Source organism: Perca fluviatilis, chromosome 2, assembly GCF_010015445.1.
Source record: "Perca fluviatilis chromosome 2, GENO_Pfluv_1.0, whole genome shotgun sequence".
NCBI classification, from domain to species: Eukaryota; Metazoa; Chordata; class Actinopteri; order Perciformes; family Percidae; genus Perca; species Perca fluviatilis.
In genome coordinates, this window is record NC_053113.1 from 846,003 (window position 1) to 865,852 (window position 19,850).

A 19,850-nucleotide genomic window follows, 5' to 3' on the forward strand; every position below is an offset into this window, starting at 1 on the left:
AAATGTGAAAACACACTAAAGAGAATGTAATTATACACTATAGCACTAAGAACAGAAAACACTTTCCGCGAGAACAAATAATTTAAAATATATACAAGTTGGGAATAAAACTGTACAACTGTTTAACTAGTATTGATAAAGCTGTACCCGTCCTTGCGCTCCCCTGAATATGTATACCAACTCCTACTCCTAAAACTACTAACACCATGTAATGAGTAAGCAAGAATCAGTGAGAGTTGACACATTAAATACTTAATACACTAAAACTGTATACTCCTAATGAATCATAAAACAAGCTATATATATATATATATATGGCAATGCGAGTGGCCTATGACAAACAAAAAATGTCCGACAACGCCACTTGGGATAGGCCCAAGACCTTTTAAGCACACAGATTCGTTCATCAAAATCAGGGGACAGAGACAATAAAGTAATTATAAAAATATACAATTTTATTTAGTTCAATATTCTTTTAAAATGATATATATCATTTATATCAGATATATCTCTGTTAAAAATGAATAGATAAGTAATATTAGAAAAATAATGAACAAAACACAATTCAAATCAATAAACCATCATGCATAATGAAAAAAAGAAAGAAAAATCAAACCAAATCAACCAAAATAAGAACAAAAACCCTCATGCAATATGTCTGTTGTACATATTGCATGAGGGTTTTGTTCTTATTTTGGTTTGATTTGTCTTTCTTTTTTCACTATATCCCTCGTATTATGTTGAAAAAAAATGACATTGATGATGTTACGGGTCAAAATGACCCGCACAGTGCAAATACACTCAAAACAAACTTTTTTCCTCATCACAAACATTTTTTCCCCCAAAACTGTTTTTACCAATTATTTAGTGAAAATATTTCCCGGTATACACTTGCATATTCCATGCATAGTAGCTAGATTTGGCATCCTAGGATGCCCATATTTTGATGCCATACTTGGGAGGCTTGTTGGGCATGTACTGTCAGAAGGGACAGCCCCCCCCTGAATGGAACAAGGTGTTCATCTACAGTGACATGGGGACCAGGATTGTACAAGACAGGTACAATTTTGACCCATTCATCCCATACATCTCTGATCTCAGCTAGTTTGTCTCTTTCACTCGACCAGCTCTGGTGTTGCGGAACACCCAAGCTGTGTATGAATTGACTCCAAAGACATTGTTGCTAGAAATATTGGCCTTCCACTCTCATCATTCCACAGACTGACAATTGCTCTCGATCTCGGAGACACTTTACAGATAGAGTCGGTCTTAGACCACACTCTATAAATTCCAAAGCCCCAACAATTACAGTAATTCCCCCAAGAGCAAGCATTATCAGTGGCTGTTGCTACAGTGGCGAGGAAAAACTCCCTTTTAGGAAGAAAACCTCGGCAGACCCAGACTCTTGGTAGGCGGTGTCTGACGGGGCCGGGTTGCTGATGTGATGAACAGTGGCAATAATAGTCACATTAGAGATAATTGAACAGTGACTTTGAGGTAGTCATGAAAGTTCATGTCATAGCAGGGCACATCGTGTCATACTGAGTAGTGCAGTCTCCATTACCGGATCCTGACTACTCTGTGCGTATGAGCATCACAGCAGGGTTGTGCGGGGATGTAACGTGGCACTGCAGAGCATGGGTGGATGCTGCGGACGCAAAAGGACTAGGATTTCAATGTATGCATGCAAGTCAATCTGATCCAGTGACTTCCATTTCTTTTGAAATACACACCCCCCCTGCAAGTTGGTCATGTCCACTATGATCCTATCTATTGGTTGGGATATGAAGAGATGAAATGGTGATTGAATATCATCAACTAGTGTGGCAGAAAATCTTGTGGGGCTTGGAGTCATCTTGATGACAGTCTGCCTTGCGCCAGTGTTTTGATGTTGACCATTTTATGTTAGCATCTTTAGCTGTCCATGTTGAGGATGATTGCTGCCCATTGTTTTCAGCTAATGTATACTACACCAGACTGGTCCCCTGAATCCTCTTCATCATAGGAAAATTCACAACCGGATCGCCAATAGCATCGCTACACACACACACACACACACACACACACACACACACACACACACACACACACACACACACACACACACACACACACACACACACACACAAACACCCTCCCCCACACACACACACACACACACACACACACACCTAAATGGGTGTTGAGAAGTCTCCGGGTCAAAATGACCCGCAACATCATCTTTGTATACAAACTCTGAACAGACATTCCACTACACATCAGTGTGTCCAGATTTTATGAACAAGTTCATGACCCTAAATGAGGAAATGTCATACAATTTCATGGAGAAAAGATAGGTTAACCAGTATTTTGGTCAACACAAAACGCAAATGGGTCAAATTGACCCTTAACATAATATGAGGGATATACATCTTTATTTTTTCACATATACATATATATATATATACATATATATATATATATATACATATATACATATACATATATATACATATACATATATATATATACATATACATATACACATATACATATACACATATACATATACACATATACATATATATATATATATACATATATATATATATATATATATGGAGGTGTATCAATCTCAGTAAAGAGTCAACTGATGAATAAAATCATGATATGATCAAATGATCGCCCTCAAGATGAAACGTATAGATTTTATTAAAAGCATTTAGAAACATTAGACTATATGATGATTGGTTATAGAAACATTTGTTTTCCAAATTTTAAATATATTACAGTATGATTCAAAATATAAAGGACATAATAGTAACCATTAACAGTTGATTCTTTAGATGTTCCATATCATGAAGTGTTTTTAGTCCAACAGTTCAAATGTTGATAATCCCAGAGATGAAATCAGATGAATGTTTCTGTGTTTGAGTCTCAGATCTGCTTCACAGTGCAGAGTGTGTGTGATGGTAAACAGACTGAACTTTGATTTCAGCAGCTGATCTTCAGTCAGTGTTTCTCTCCACAGGAGAGACTCTCAGTCCTGCAGAGGACTCAGAGACACTGAGGAACCAGCAGGCCAGACAGAAAACCCAGGATAAAGAGGTTGAGTGAATGTTGTGTTGAGGGTGTGGAGGTGGATCAGTGAGTCAGAGGAGACTGTGTAGAAGGACAGAATGCCAGCAGGAATGTCCACATACACTGCTACTCTGTCAGAAGAGGAGGGGGAGGAGATGCGTCTTCTTCTCTTATTGTGCCAGACAGAGTAACCACGTTCATCAGAGCACTGCAGACTCCAGGACTGATCATTCTTTCCAAACCTACAGTCATCACTGTTTCCTTTCCTTCTGATTCCTCTGTAACTCACTGATATATGAACCTTTCCTCTCCTCTCGACCTCCCAGTAACAGCGACCAGTCAGACCATTTCTACACAGCAGCTGAGCCCAGCGGTCAAATCTGTCTGGATGATCAGGATATGGCTGATCCTCCTCCACACCTGTCACCTTACTGTTGTTGTCAGACAGTTTGAGGAATCTGTTCACTGTGTTTGTGTCCAGTTCCAGTTCACAGACATCTGATGGAGAGAACAAGACACAACACAGCTGCAGGTTATCATCTGATGAGTTATTAACAACTTCACTGACAATAACTGAAAGAAAATCATTCAAACGTTCATTTCATATTCAGCTGTGAGTGATGTTTAACAATCCAGTTCTAACAACATGAACAGTTAGTGAACATGAGAGTCAACATGTCAACAATGTTCAGCTTCTTGTCCTCGTGTTGACCCGGTGATGACAGCTGATGATCTAAATCTAGGAACATGACCTGAATAAAGTCTCACTAATAAAACTCTCACATCTTCTTCTACTGCAGCACAAAGCAGCTCTGAACCATCTGCTTTCTAAAACTGCTATTAGCTGATGTTCACTTTATAGAAATACCAGTTTATGTATGAAAAATGAGTATGGTATGTTTGCATCTGTGTTGTATATCTGATACCAGGTCTCCCATCAGGGAGGAACTGGAAGATAAATCTACCTCAACTCACTTTATTCACCTTTTAACCTTCTTTGTGACATTAATAATGCCGTGTTGTGTTTATGAACTGTGCGTTTTTTCAACACTTATTAATTAACAACATCCAGAGAAGAAAACTGAAGGCTACTTGAACACAACAACTTATGTGTGAATAAAAAATAAAGAAACAAAGTTAGCTTTCTGTTGGCTCGACTGTTGATTAATCTATTTATGTATTTATTAGTTCTGTTGGATCAACGTGTTCAGTTGGTTCTGTTTGTGGATTTAAAATTAATTAATTAAATCCTAACATCTTTCTCCACATCTTTCAGATGACTTTGATGGGGAGTAGAAAAGAAAGGAGGAAGTCAGAGAGGACAAGTAGAGCATGTTGGAGGGAGAACCATGCAGTCAGCAGAGGAGAGAAAAACTAAGTTTAATGTCCAGCTGACTGATGTTTGGAGACTAATGGACTTTTAAAGTTTTGGCAGAAGTATCATTTTAGCAGCTAACAGTCGTGTTCAACTCTCAGTTTGGTAACTTGTTATCCCGTAGTTTGAAGTGAAGTTCAGGCAGGTTAGCTGTGTTTTTGTTTTCACTATCTTTGGAAAAGTGTTAACTGTTGATGTTTAAGCTAGCGCCGCCGTGAGGGACAGTCAGCTGTTAATGCCAGCCACAGCTTTCACTGACAACATTTCATTTTACTACGGTTTACATTTAAAATACTTGACATTTGTTTCTGGGGAAATACTATACAGCTCACTAGAGTTAATTAGTTCCACAGTGGAGGCACCACGCTAATGCTTCTTAATTATTTATTTATAATTACTTATGCCTATAATAATAAAATCCACTGGTAAAGGGAGATTTAGCCAATTCACCATCAACCGCTAAGCACTCAGCATCCTGTTCAGTAAAACATTGAAATAATAAGTAAACTCATCTTATATCATACTTCCATCACCAGGAAGGAGTTAAACTAGTGTAACGCAGCTGAGTTCTCTTAGAGCAAACTTAAAACACACTCACACTTCCTCACACCAGGTCTCAGTCTCTTTGGTCCACCATGGTCCACCCTGCAGGAAGAAACAAAGACACCATCAACTTCATACTCCAGGGCGTAGGCTACATCACACAACTCTGCAGCTTGTTCAAATCACAGTCAGGGCAATTAAAGCTGTCACGGTGAGGTTACACTTACTCTGACTGGTATTTTCCACCAGGGCGTCTGATCTGTGTTCCAGAGGCCCGCGTGCAATGGCTGCCATTCAAGTCAATGCTTGATATTCCAGCAGCCACACCATGCACAAGCATGCGTGCGGCTGCTCCACTACGGTAAAGATACGCACCAGGTCTTTTTTAAAGTGATGGTTCGGAGTAATTTCACCCTAGGGTCCTTTGCACCATGATCTCGAGCCAAACACCCCCCAGAAGCTTTTTCACCTGGGTCGAACATTGGGAGCGTTACGTAAGCGTAGCGTTATCAGCTGAATAGCTTAAGCGCAGAGGCTAATGGATCCGAAGTGTCTCTTAACATTACCCCACTAATAATGCCCGAAATGATACCAAACGTCTACAGTAGTACAAATAGGTTATGCACTCATAAAAACGATGGATTGTAAAATTTGTAAGTACACCAGAAGTTTATGTAAATAACACTTGCCTGCTGGCTTCTGCTCTCTGCTGCTGCTGCTGCTGCTGCGTTGTTACTACCGGGCAGTAAGAGTGCTTTGGGACATCTACAAATTACAACACCGAAAAGAGATGCAACAAAATATTTATTAATTTAATGATTAGATAAGGTAATGTCTCCAAACTTACCTCAATTATTACTTGTCTCCTGCTAGTTATACTACAGCACTTACTTTAAAAAATAAGTTAAATTAAAAAATATTTTTGTTGCATCTCTTTTCGGTGTTGTAATTTGTAGATGTCCCTAAGCACTCGTCTTACAGCAGCAACAACAACAGCAGAGAGCTGAAGAGAGCAGGCAAGTGTTATTTACATAAACTTCTGGTGTACTTACAAACTTTACAATCCATCGTTTTATGAGTGCATAACCTATATGTACTAGTGTAGACCTTTGGTATCATTTCGGGCATTATTAGTGGGGTAATGTTAAGAGACACTTCGGATCCATTATCCTCTGCGCTAAGCTATTCAGCGGCTAACGCTACTCTACGCTAACTCTCCCAATGTTAGAACCAGGTGAAAAAAGCTTCTGGGGGGGTGTTTGGCTCGAGGTCATGGTGCAAAGGACCCTAGGGTCAAATTACTCCGAACCATCACTTTAACGTGAGCCGTTCAGGCAGGAAATGAAACAGCGAGAGCATCCAGACAGTTTACCAAAGACCCCCTGCTGTTCTAAAGTGTTCTGCATGTGGCGTCTGCTGATGTGCAGGTTACCTTTCCCCCCAAACACGCACCCAAACTCAAATACACATACTGTATATACAGATATATCACTTTATAAAGATAGATGGCCTGCCTATATGTGACATCACACTCTGTCTGCACTTGTTGTCTGTGGTTATGCTTTGCATGTGTGGGATTCTGAAACGTACTTAAATTCAGGAATTGTCGTTTGTTTATTCAAAGTCAAAGACAGAAAGTTGTAGCCTGACAAGCCAGACCAACATGCTGATGTTGGGTCTGGGAACTCACCATTAACAGAGCTCAATCCGAAGGTAGTGAAACTAGTTGATAGATTAAACTTTTGCCATCCGGTCGGCAAAACTCCGAACACATCTTCCTTTATTAAGAATGACTTCAGTGCCGTTTTTTGTTCTTTTCTCAAAGAAAAGCTGAACTCCAAGTCTTCCAGAAGACCGATGTTCCCAGCAGCAGCAGCCATAAGCCCCACCCACCAACTCTATACACGATGTGATTGGCCTGACCAGAGTTTGTTTTTTCCAGCTCGCAAGTCAACGGAGAGTGCCTAGACCCCCCTGGCTGCAAAATAATTTTGCTACCGCTAGGGTGCGTCTAGATTTCTTTGATTTACTTTGCATATTTTTGCGGGTCTGAGGTGTGTCACATTTTAGCTGCCAAAGCTGCGCTGCTCTCTGTCTCTGGTCCTCAGTGAGCAGAGGGGGAGTGGCCAGCGGCTAGAGCGTCAAAAGCCAATGTGTGCATCTTTTACCGAAGTAAAAGGTGTGTGTGTGTGTGGGTGTTAAGCGCATATTTCTCAAACCGTTAGTCCGGTGGATTTCAAACTTGACAAGTTTTATCTTGTTTAAATAAGAAACGCATAAGATATCATTAAATATTTAGAAGAGAGAGAAGCACACATTGGCTTTTGCCGCTCTAGTTGCTGGCCACTCCCCCTCTCGCACTGCATCCAAACACTGACTGAGCACCTGTTTGTGTCGTGACTCACTCGGATCTTTCACCTCTACACCTCTCTCTCTCTCTCTCTCTCTCTCTCTCTCTCTCTCCCACACACACATACACACACAAACACACACAAACACACACACACACGTTCTGGTGGTTGATGAACGCAGATATGTGCTGTTTAGCCGAGGGCCAGTGAGGCCATGAGTCCATGAGGCTAATGTCTGATTATTCCACATTTTCATTGTGATATTTTGTGATTACATTCTGATTCTGCAACGTTCTCTGACAGGTAAATCAGTAAGTTAGGAGTACTACCTCGGGTCTCTCTCTCTCTCTTTACACACACACGGTCCGGTTCTGGTGGTGATTAACACAGATATGTGCTGATTCGCTCTCATAACGGGCCGGTGGGTAGCACACTGCCATGATGTGATTACATTCTGAATCTGCAACGTGCTGTGTCAGGTAAATCAGTAAATTAGTAGTAGGGTATAAAGGGGAGTTGCATTTAAAGTGGTTTGGGGTCCTTCTGTAAGTAATTTTGGGGTAGGCTACAATTTGTTTTTGATGAATTCTACAAGCAGCAATACCACAGGCCAAGTAATCGCCCGTTCCAAACAGGCACATTTTCAACGGGAACTGCACTAGTTTCTTTTAATGTTATTATTTTGCTCTATTTTGGCCAGGGAAGCTGGATTGCTTTGTTGTTTATTGATATTTTTAAAATTATAACGCTACATCTATCAACATTTATTTAGCTGTTATCATGGTATGCATTTCTTTATTTTAATAATATTATTTCTGTCTTATTACCGGTGAAATATTACAGTAAATAAGACAAGTCAAGTTTATTTATATAGCACATTTAAAACAACCAAAGTTGACCAAAGTGCTGTACAAATTGAAGTGCACAACACAAGCACTAAAATCAAGCAAAATGAGCACACAAGACAGAACAGTAGGCTACAATATGAGGTGAGCTGGGCACATTCAAAGCTGATGTCCCACAATGCAATGTGGGCATTCATTCACAGAATCAGACAGCGATCAGCTTTCTTTTTTTTATTAAAATAAAGAAATGCATACCATGATAACAGCTAAATAAATGTTGATAGATGTAGAATTTTCATTTTAAAAATATCAATAATCAACAAAGCAATCCAGCTTCCCTGGCCGAAATAGACATAATACATACATAATAACATTAAAAGAAATACATATAAACCATGATAAGATCTGGTGAATAAATGTTGATTAAAACAGCGGTTATTGGGCTAAAAATACCAATAATATCAAAGCTGTATCAGCTTCTCTGCTGCAGCCCGACTGGCAGAAAGATTTGTGCTGTGATCACGTAAGATGCTTCCCATTGAAATACAGTAGTTTAAAAAACGTAAACCCAGCATGTAAATCTTCACAAAATCGTGATGGTATCACGTTCTAATATTTATTTTCGTGATGCCATCACAAACTGACGTGAGGTTGGGCCTCAAAAGAAAAGAATAATTTGTCAAACAAAGTTTTGCGATTGGTAATACAGCACTCTCCTCTAGTGGCTGACTGAGTGGTTCTCATTTTTTCAGAGTTGAGCTTAATACATTTCTTTAGAGGAGGAGTAGCAGCATTATGGATGATTTTAAAGAGTAAGTAAACATTCAAATGCATTATTAAATTTCCAAAATGTTAAATATTGTACTTAGTGATTATTTTACAGTGGGGATAATAACGTGTTTTTTTTTGGTCATGGATCTTAAAAGGTGCTCTAAGTGATGTGACGTGTTTTTTAGGCTACAACATTTTTCCGCTAGCTCCCTGTCCCCTGAACACACTGTAAAAAACATTGCCTCATTATCTGCTAGCTGCCTGTCCCCTGAACACTCTGTAAAAAACATCGCCTCACTATCCGCTAGCTGTCTGTCCCCTGAACACACAGTAAAAAAACGCGGTCTCTGTAGACAGCCCAGGCTACACAAATGGCAAGTGGATAGTGAGGCGATGTTTTTTACAGTGTGTTCAGGGGACAGGCAGCTAGCAGATAGTGAGGAGATGTTTTATACATTGTGTTCAGGGGACAGGCGGGTAGCAGATAGTGAGGAGATGTTTTCTGTATGTGACAAAATATGCTGTAGCCTAAAAAACGCATCAAATCACTTAGAGCACACGGGGCTGTTTTATATAATGATTCAGGTGGTCTAAAGGCTGTTTTACCTGCCTGAGACCAACTTGTCATGCAGTAAAAAAATGTGGAACAATCACTGCACAACAAAAGAGATTTTGGGGTACAATGTAATAGTGACCCTTACACCCTCCAGGGTGTTTTCATAAATGTTTATTTGTTTGCTTGGGATGCTCTCCTTAACATAAACCGTTAAAATGTTAGAATGAGCTTTTTCCAGCTCCGTCTCCTGGCTAAAGTTGAGCCATTCCTTAACAGGCATGACCTAGAAAAGGCGATTCATGCTTTTAATAGTTCAAGGTCAGATTACTGTAATACTCTTCATGTTGGTCTGAATCAGACCTCCATCTCACGACTTCAACTTGTGCAAAATGCTGTTGCTCGCTTTTTATCAAATACATCTAGACGTGCACACATCGCTCCCGTTCTCTACACCGTACACTGGCCCCCTGTCCATTTTAGAATTGATTTTAAGATTTTATTGTTTGTTTTCAAGGCCTTAAATGGCCTGGCCCCGGAGTATTTGTCCGAACTTTTAACGCTGTGTGAGCACAACCGGTCATTGCGGTCTTCAAACCAACTGGATTTAGAAGTCCCAAGGTTAAGGTATACATGGGGGTGATCTGCCCCGAGACTCTGGAACAAGTTACCCCCTTATATTCGCTCTTTTACAGATGAAGCTCTTTTTTGATCCAAACTCAAAACCTATTTGTTTAGAATGGCTTTTAATACGTATAGTGGTTTCCCTCTCCTCCTCCTGTCTCTATGTAACCTTTTCTGATTGGAGTGTTTTCTATGTTTCATTCTTTTTAGTATGCCATGTTGTTTTATTCTTGGATCCTGATGTAAAGCACTTTGGATACCTGCTGGTTGCTGTAAAGTGCTATATAAATAAATGTTGATTGATAAATCAAAACCCCACTGCCTTTTCCTTTACTTCTGCCTCGTCTGTACACATTATAACCCGGGATATTAAATTCAAATAAAGGAGTTGTAGGAGTGATTTGATTCCATTAGCAAATGTTCCAGTTGTTCAGTTTTTTATATATCGCTATGTATAAATGTCCACCAAACACACATTTCAGTTTTGTTTTCAAGTTCCATAATACGCTTGCGTGGTTAACAGTGAGAGACATTTTCATTTGATGTTGTTTAAAAAAACACGGTGGCAGTCTGTGTGGCATTTGTCTTAATACATGAGCCGGAGGATTTTTACCTCATAATACTGCGGAGAGAGCATCACAAAAGTAGTGTCCATGGGGAACAGCTGATTTCCAATTTTCCATGAGTTGCGACTCACAGGTTGCAGGCCCAGGGTTAAGATGGCTGTCTCCACATGGACACATCCACACATGGAAGGATGGCACACAAGATGATGGAATAACCCTGTTTCGCTGGTATGGAGGTCGTTCTCTGTCTGCGCCCCTCACATTGGCTAGACGGGGACCAGGCAGATGCTCGTCCATCATCCAGAAAGTTGGAGTATAAGATGTACTGACTCCACGAATCAAGTGGAACAGCGAGGTCTTCCGGTGAGACGACATGCCGAGATGAGCGTCCACAAGCAGCAGACCAGTTTCCCCACAATTGTGTAGCTGTGAGAATCAGCAGGTACAGGGCCACTAAATACACATGTGATGATTCCTTTGACGTTTTGATGTTTTTGGAAAGTAACTGCCATGACCCCCAAGATTCATATGCTGTTTGATAGTCAGGCGGTCTCCCAGTTTGTATTAGGAGAGGTGAAGCAGTAGTACCAAACTGCTGGAACCACCTGCCGCCAACTTGCAGATCTCAATGTCGGAAAATTACTTCAACGAGAGATTCATCTTGGAGGTGGAAAAACATAATAGACATCACAGATCTTGTTTATCAGGACAACACCAGAAAAGAGGAGGCATGGAGTTTAACTGCAGGAATGCCTGGAGTGGAAGGTAGACACTAGCTTAATAAACACGTGATTGTTCTGTAAAGTACTTGTAGAGACAATAAAGTCTCTGAGTCGTGGTATGGCGCGTGGCAGAGGACGGAACACAAACAGAATACAGCTGGAAGGCAACACAGATGCGCCCAGTGGAAAATGGCTGTGAGACATGCACAACAGCGTTCTCTATGCCCTGGTGACAGACTGACAGGCTGGAGGTTGTAAGAAGAGGTTTGGGAGGGATGAGGGAGATTTATTTAGTTTGGTGTGTAAAATGGTCTAAACAAAAAACAACATGTTGACCTTTTTATAATACGATTGAGAACCTCTGTGATAAACCTTCACTCAGATTCATCATTAAACATGAACCAAAGTTCCTCAGTAAGTGACCGAGGAACATTGGTGTCTGTCCGTCCATACCTGAGAGTGTCCAGTCTCCAGCTTGGATCCTGCAGTAAAGTAGAAAGCAGCTTCACTCTTGAGTCTCCTGGATAATTGTAGCTCAGGTCCAGCTCTCTCAGATGGGAAGGGTTGGAGCTCAGAGCTGAGGCCAGAGAAGTACAGCCATCCTCTGAAATCAGACAGCCTGAGAGACTGAAAACACACACACACACACATGCTCATTATCTCTTCTCTTGCTACTGTGACAATAAGCATTTTGAAGAAACTAGAACCCGTGTTTATTTCAGTGTAAAGAGCTCATGAGCTTCCAATTTACGTTACACTGACTGTCACAAGGGGGTGCTGTATGGTTTCTTTTTAATGCTGTTCCATGTTGAGGACAATGTCTTAGCAGCTGAGTTCAATTACTGTTACTGACGTACTGACGTGTAAGGTAAGCGTGTTGTGTCACTTCCGGTGTTCCCGTGTTACAAACGCTAGTTTGCTGCTCCAGCAAAAACTTACTCAACTCTGCTTTATTGTTTAAATTAGCGGCTATTTGCCTGGATTGCATTTGAATTACAATTGTTCTATTCAAGCACTTATACTTAGCTTCACTTACAGCGACTGACTCGCTGAATTTACAATTGTTAAAACGCTGTTAGCTACTTTAGCTTAGCAATGGCTAATTCCTCTCCCTCTCCTGCTCTTTCTTGCTCTGTGTGTCAAATGTTTAGCTACTCCTCTGCCTCCTTTAGTGATAACATGTAATAAATGTAGTATATTCGCTGTTCTGGAGGCAAGGCTTAGTGAGTTTGAGGCACGGCTCCGCACCATGGAATCAGAATCATATGCTTCCGTAGCTAGCCAGCGCCATGTAGCTTATACTGTAGCTTCTGCAGCTTCTGCTAGCTGTCCCCCGGCAGACCCCGAGCAGCCGGGCGAGTGGGTGACTGTCCGAGGGAAGCGTAGCGTTAGATCTAAACCAGGGAGTGCACATGATGACGGTTGCTCTAAACCGGAGCATCTTCGCCTCTCTAACAGTTTCTCCCTACTCAGTGATACACCCGCTGAGAAGCCAATTCTGGTTATTGGGGCTCTATACTGCGACATGTGAAGCCAGCGGCCCCAGCGGCTGCGGTCATATGTGTCCCCGGGGCCAGAGCGGGCGATATAGAATCCCATCTAAAGCTGCTGGCTAAAAAGAACCGTAAATACAGTAAGATCATACTTCACGTAGGTGGTAATGGTCGTAAATCGGAGATCACTAAAATTAATGTTGAGTCACTTTGTGCATACGCAAAGACAATGTCGGACTCAGTAGTTTTTTCTGGACCCCTGCCAAACCTGACCAATGATGAAATGTACAGCCGTACGTCATCCTTCCACCGCTGGTTGTCGGGTGGTGCCCGGCTAATGATGTGGGCTATGTGAATAACTGGAGGGCGTTCTGGGGAAAGCCTGGTCTGATTAGGAGAGACGGCATTCATCCCACCTGGGACGGAGCCGCTCTCATATCAAGAAATCTGACCGAGTCTATTATCGGTCATAAACCATGACAACCCAAGTTTGATATTAGTAATCAGAAGTGCAGTGCTACGCGCCCCTCTGAGCAGTCGCCCACTCATAGTCTAATAAGCATGGTGTCTGTCCCCCAACTCAGATCGGTTAAATCAAAGGTAAACAAAAGATGCGCTATACTTAACAACCTTATTGGAATTAAAACGACTGCAACGATAGAACAAAATAGGAAAATTAGATGTGGACTATTAAATATTAGATCTCTGTCTTCTAAAGCAGTATTGGTAAATGATTTGATATCAGATAATAAAATTTATTTATTTTGTCTTACTGAAACCTGGCTGGGCCATGAAGAATATGTCAGTCTAAATGAAGCCACTCCTACCAGTCATATTAATACTCAAATTCCTAGAGGCTCAGGCCGAGGAGGGGGAGTTGCAGCCATCTTTGATTCAAGCCTGTTAATTGATCCTAAACCTAAACTAAATTATAGCTTCTTTGAAAGTCTTGTTCTTAATCTTCAACATCCAAAATGGAAAGCATTACAGCCAATTATATTCGTTGTTATTTACAGGGCTCCAGGTCCGTATTCTGAATTTTTATCTGAATTCTCAGAGTTTTTATCATATTTAGTCCTTAAATCTGACAAAGTACTTATTGTAGGTGATTTTAATATCCATGTGGATGTTGACAATGATAGCCTTAGTACTTCTTTCAACTTATTATTGGATTCAATCGGTTTCAGTCAGAGTGTGCACAAGGCGACGCACTGTTTTAACCACACCCTCGACCTTGTGCTGGCATACGGTATTGAAATTGAGGATTTAATAATATTTCCGCAGAATTCGGTATTATCAGATCATTCTTTAATTACTTTCGAATTCTTAATACCTGAATATACTAAATTAGATAAAAACGTCTACACTAGATGCCTATCTGACAGTGCTATAGTTAAATTTAAGGAAGATATTCCAACAGCATTTTACTCTATGTCATGCCTTAACATAACAGAGGACCTTTATGTTAACCTTAGTCCCTCTCAAATTGATACATTTGTAGACGGTGCTACGACCTGCCTACGGACGACTTTAGACTCTGTTGCTCCCCTCAAAAAGAAGATGATGAAGCAAAGGAAACTAGCAGCTTGGTATAACTCCCAAACTCGCAAATTAAAATAAATCTCGCGAAACCTAGAAAGTAAATGGCGTTCCACCAAAGTGGAAGAATCTCGTTTGGATTGGTAAGAAAGTCTCAAAACCTATAGGAAGGCCCTAAGAAAGGCCAGATCAGACTATTACTCATCACTAATAGAAGAAAATAAGAACAACCCAAGGTTTCTTTTCAGCACTGTAGCCAGGCTGACAGATAGTCACAGCTCTACTGAGCCATCTATTCCTCTAGCTCTGAGTAGTGATGACTTCATGAGCTTCTTTAATGATAAAATCCATCACCTTTTGCCCTCAACTTCTAACGGTTCATCCTTGAGAAGGTAGTTGGTAATCAGTTATGTGATTTTCTACATAGCAATAGTTTATTTGATGACTTTCAATCAGGATTTAGAAAGCATAATAGCACAGAGACGGCACTGGTGAAAATTATTACGACCTTCTAACTGCTGCAGACAAAGGACTTGTCTCCATTCTTGTTCTACTAGATCTTAGTGCTGCATTTGACACTATTGACCATACAATCCTGTTACAGAGATTGGAACACTTAGTTGGCATTAAAGGAATCACTCTGTAAAGCTAATAGGACTAGATGTTTCAATCCCTTTAGTAGGAAACTCTTGACACTAGCAGTCGGTGTGGAGTGGTGAAAAGGAGGGTAAGGTATGTCATTGGGGTCATCAGGTGGGCACCCTGCTTTATCGACGTTTCGTTGATTGAAGCCCATAATGTCTCCAGAGGGCTCAATAGTATACCTAGCGTCCTAGGTACACCCCCCTCTATACCATACCCTCCATATCCCTGATGGACTCTGCATAGCAGGGGCATCCTTCTCCCTGAGTCAGGCAAAGCCTGACCTCATACCATCTGTCTCTACCTTGCTGCCCATTTGGGGTCCTTACGCTTGATCCAGAGCCAATTGCTGCTTTTATCAGCAGCACTTGACATGGACTTGATGGCCTGTTGGAGGGAGCGACCCTTCACCCCTATTTTTCTCAACAAACTGGTCGTAGATGTGGCAGTAAATCCTCTGCATCCCACCTCTACTGGGAAGATGCTAGTCTTCCAGCCGCCCTGGGATGCTTCAGCCGCCAGGTCTGAGTATTTGTTCTTTTTTCTCTCATAAGCCTCTTCAACCCCATCTTCACATGGTACGGTTAATTCCACAACATATGCCAGTTTTGTTGTTGGAGACCACAGGACCATGTCTGGCCGGAGTGTTGTAGCTACTATTTCTGGGGGAAACACAAGCTTCTTATCAAGGTCCACTTCCAGTTTCCAATCCCGCGCTGACTGCAGGATGCTTGCATAGGTGTTGTGTGATGCTCTTGATGTTGGCCAGCTGGTACGAAATTTGTGAAGTTGACCTGCCCTGCTGATATTTGTGGAAGGTTATTTGTGGTGGTTCGCTTCTCTTCCAATATTAATGTCAGTTCTCTGAGTACTTGGTTATGCCGCCAAGTATAGCGCCCTTGGGTGAGACTTATAGTACACCCTGATAGAATGTGCCTTAGGGATGCAGGTACATGACACAGGGGACAGGCGGGATCTTCTCCATACCACACTTTCAGATTTTGGGGGGAGGGTAGCAGGTCATATGTGGCTCTGATGACAAAGCTCAGCCTCGCTCCCTCCATCTGCCAGATGTCACGCCAGCTGAGCTTTTTCTTCTCCAGGCCCTTCCAGTTGATCCATCTCCCCTGCTTGGCCATTGAGACGGCCTTGGCATGTCGCTTTCCCTCCTCCTGTCTCCTGACTTCTTCTACCACTAGCCGTCTCTTCTGCACTGATGTTGCTTTGTGCCACAGAAGAGTTTTTGGGATGAGTCTGAACCCTGCCCTCCCATGCTGTACTTGTCCAATCACCTCTCTGAAGTGAAGCGCAGATTTTGCACTCTGAACAGCTTCTGATGGAGTCCACTTCCTTCCTGCTACCACCCGGGGGGGCCACTGTACGAATGACTGCATCCTCAGATTCAGTTAAGGTCATGATGAGCCTTGCTTTGGTGCATTTGAACTCTTCCACCAGACCTGTGATTGGTAATTCCAACTTGCCATGTCCATAAAGTCTGACGGAGCTTAAACAACGTGGAACTCCAAGTCACTGCTTCAGCTGTGTGCTTATCAGCCATTCCAACTTTTCAACCTTGGTGATAGGGATCTCATACACAGTTAACGGCCACAAGAGTCTTGGGAGTACGCCAAACTGAAAGCACCACAACTTGAGTTTTCCTGGCAACAACGTCTTGTTGATGCTCTCCATGTACATGCTGGTATCATTTTTTAGTTGTTCAAACTGATCGGTGTCTTTGAGCTTCGCATCATACCATCTCCCCAAGCTCTTCACTGGCATTTCCGAAACAGTTGGGTCAGGTGTCCCGCCGACATAAAATCTTTGGTCTGTGACTTGGCCTTTCACGATGGAAATGCTTCTGCACTTATTGGGCTTTAACTTCATCCTCGCCCATGTTATATTTTGATGAAGTTTCTCTAGCAGTCTCTTGGTACAGGGGACAGTTGTTGTGAGTGTTGTTAAATCATCCATGTAGGCTCGAATTGGTGGTAACCTCTGATTACTTTGTAGTCGTTCTCCTCCCACGACCCATTTCGAGGCTCTGATAATGATCTCCATTGCCATCGTGAAGGCCAATGGGGAGATGGTACACCCCGCCATGATGCCTACTTCCAGCGGTTGCCAACTTGTGGTGAAGCCTGATGTTGTGAGGCAAAACTGTAGATCCTGGAAGTAGTGTTTCACTAGATTTGTGATTGTAGTCGGCACCTGAATGAGGGACTGAACCGTAGGCATTAGACAGATCGAGGAACAAGACGTCTTTCCCTTCTTTCATTGCAGTCTGGATTTGATGCCATATGATGCTGTTATGTTCAAGGCATCCCGAAAAGCCTGCGATGCCAGCCTTTTGGATTGATGTATCAATGAAGTGGTTTTGTTTTAAATACTGTGTCAGTCGTTGTGCACACACTGAAAAAGATCTTGCCTTCAATGTTCAGAAGGTTTATCTGTCGAAACTGTTCAATGGTGGTTGAGTTCTTTTCTTTTCGGGATGCAAGCCCCTCCCGCTCTTCGCCAGGCTTTCGGGATGATTTGCTTGTCCCACGCCACTTTCATGTTTTTCCACAGAAATTTCAAAACATCTGGAGCGTACTTGTAGACACTATATGTCTCAAAACGATGCTGAAAAACTAGTCCATGCATTCGTTACTTCCAGGCTGGACTATTGTAATTCCCTACTGTCAGGTTGCTCAAATAAGTCCCTTAAGACTCTCCAGCTGATCCAGAATGCTGCAGCACGTGTTCTCACAAGAACAAAGAAAAGAGATCATATTTCTCCTGTATTAGCTTCTCTGCATTGGCTTCCTGTAAAATCCAGGATTGAATTTAAAATCCTTCTCCTGACCTACAAAGCTCTAAATGATCAAGCACCATCATATCTAGAAGAGCTCTTAATACCTTATTGTCCCACTAGAGCACTGCGCTCCCAGAATGCAGAGTTACTTGTGGTACCTAGAGTCTCTAAAAGTAGAATGGGAGCTAGAGCCTTTAGTTATCAGGCTCCTCTCCTATGAAACCAGCTCCCAATCTGGGTTCAGGGGGCAGAAACTGTCACCACATTCAAGAATGAACTTAAAACTCTCCTATTTGATAAAGCTTATAGTTAGGGAGTGAGGAGTTGCAGTGTCCACCTAACTGGCCCACCTGCTTCTCTTCATAATTGTTAGATTAATAATATATAACAAAAGTAGAGGGAGGCAGGCCAGCACAGCCCGATCCGGCAGGGGAGAGTTTCAAGCCCGAACAGGCCACCTCTCCTTATGACCTGTCTCTCTTAGTTACGCTGTTATAGTTCTAGACTGCCGGGGGACTTCCTTCCTTTGACACACTGAGCTGCTCTTTCCTCTCCCTTTCTATTACCATTTGTGTGCATCCCGTCCCAGAAATGCTTGTTATTAATCCTAGCATCTGGGGAGTTTACTCCCCGGAGTCCTTATGTTTTTCCCCCCAGAGTATTTCCTTGGAGAACGTTGGCACCAAGATCCTGGTTGTAGCTGTCACCGTGGTCCTGCTGCACTCCCTGCTGAGCTCAGCAGTGCCCTGCAATGTCATACTGCGTCCTGCTAAACCCTGCTGCTTCCTGCTACGTCCATCCATGCTCTGCTGGTCCACGCTACATCCTGTAACACCCTGCAGCGCCCTGATATGACATGAACTACTACGACTACCATTTGAAGTCACTGTTCCATTATTAATGTGACTATTATCGCCACTGTTCATCGCATCCCCAACCGGCACCGTCAGACACCACCTACCAAGAGCCTAGGTCTGTCAGAGGTTTCTTCCCAAGAGGGAGTTTTTCCTCGCCACTGTCGCACTGCTTGCTCTGTGGTCTCGACCTACTCTATCTGTAAAGTGTCTCGAGATAACTCGTGTTATGATTTGATACTATAAATAAAATTGAATTGAATTGAATTTATTTAATCATGTCAGAAATATTTAGCTCCTGGGGTGCATTGTCATAGACTCTCTAATGTAAACAATGACACAATGACATCCTTTTAACCACCAGTGCTCATGGAAAGGGATAAAGTTCATGGAGAGGGAGAGAAAGAGTTATGACCAAAAAGTCATAAAAAACATCCAGGGACTCAAAATTGTTTTTGACTACAAGTAATGTAATCATAGCAAATGCACATGTACAGCTGTCCATATTTAAGACAGCAGTGTAGAAGTAAATTACTCTGAAACTGTAAGGGCATCAATCGCAAAAAAATGTGTTACACAATGTTACTTCAACTTGCATTGATACTCAGATCCTAACTGAACACAAACCTGAGAGTTTCCAGTCTGCAGTGTGGACTCTTCAGTCCAGGAGACACCAGCTCCACTCCTGAATCCTGCAAGTCATTGTTACTCAGGTCCAGCTCTCTCAGACTAGAGGACTTGGAGCTGAGAACTGAGGACAGAGCTTCACAGCTTCTCTCTGACAGATTACAACCAATCAACCTAAAATAGATTCAATAGAAAGGTCATCCAATAATTAATATATGAAGAAAATAACAGCTCAGTGTCATCATTTTCAAATAGCTGAACACCAACCTGAGTGTTTCAAGTCTGCAGTGTGGACTCTTCAGTCCAGAGGACAGATGCTTCACTCCTGAACCCTGCAGGTCGTTGTTACTCAGGTCCAGCTCTCTCAGACAAGAGGACTGGGAGCTGAGGACTGAAGACAGAGCTTCCCAGCTTCTCTCTTCCAGGTTACAGCCACTCAGTCTGAAAAGGATTCAATAAAAAGTCAATCCAATAAGTAACATATGAAGAAA

At 42.0% G+C, this 19,850-nt stretch overlaps 1 protein-coding gene across 1 annotated transcript in view; it reads right to left on the reverse strand.

Moving 5' to 3' along the window:
* Nucleotides 1–2,667: 2,667 nt before the first annotated feature.
* The window catches only part of LOC120570713 (NACHT, LRR and PYD domains-containing protein 12-like), a 565,262-nt gene continuing 548,079 nt past the window's right edge, over nt 2,668–19,850 (reverse strand). Inside the window, exons 14-18 of the mRNA XM_039819198.1 lie at nt 19,627–19,800; nt 19,360–19,533; nt 11,864–12,037; nt 5,034–5,080; nt 2,668–3,558 (exon numbers count right to left, since the gene is read on the reverse strand). Coding sequence (XP_039675132.1) covers nt 3,020–3,558; nt 5,034–5,080; nt 11,864–12,037; nt 19,360–19,533; nt 19,627–19,800 — 1,108 coding nt within the window. The 3' untranslated portion in view covers nt 2,668–3,019. The remainder of the gene's footprint in view (nt 3,559–5,033; nt 5,081–11,863; nt 12,038–19,359; nt 19,534–19,626; nt 19,801–19,850) is intronic.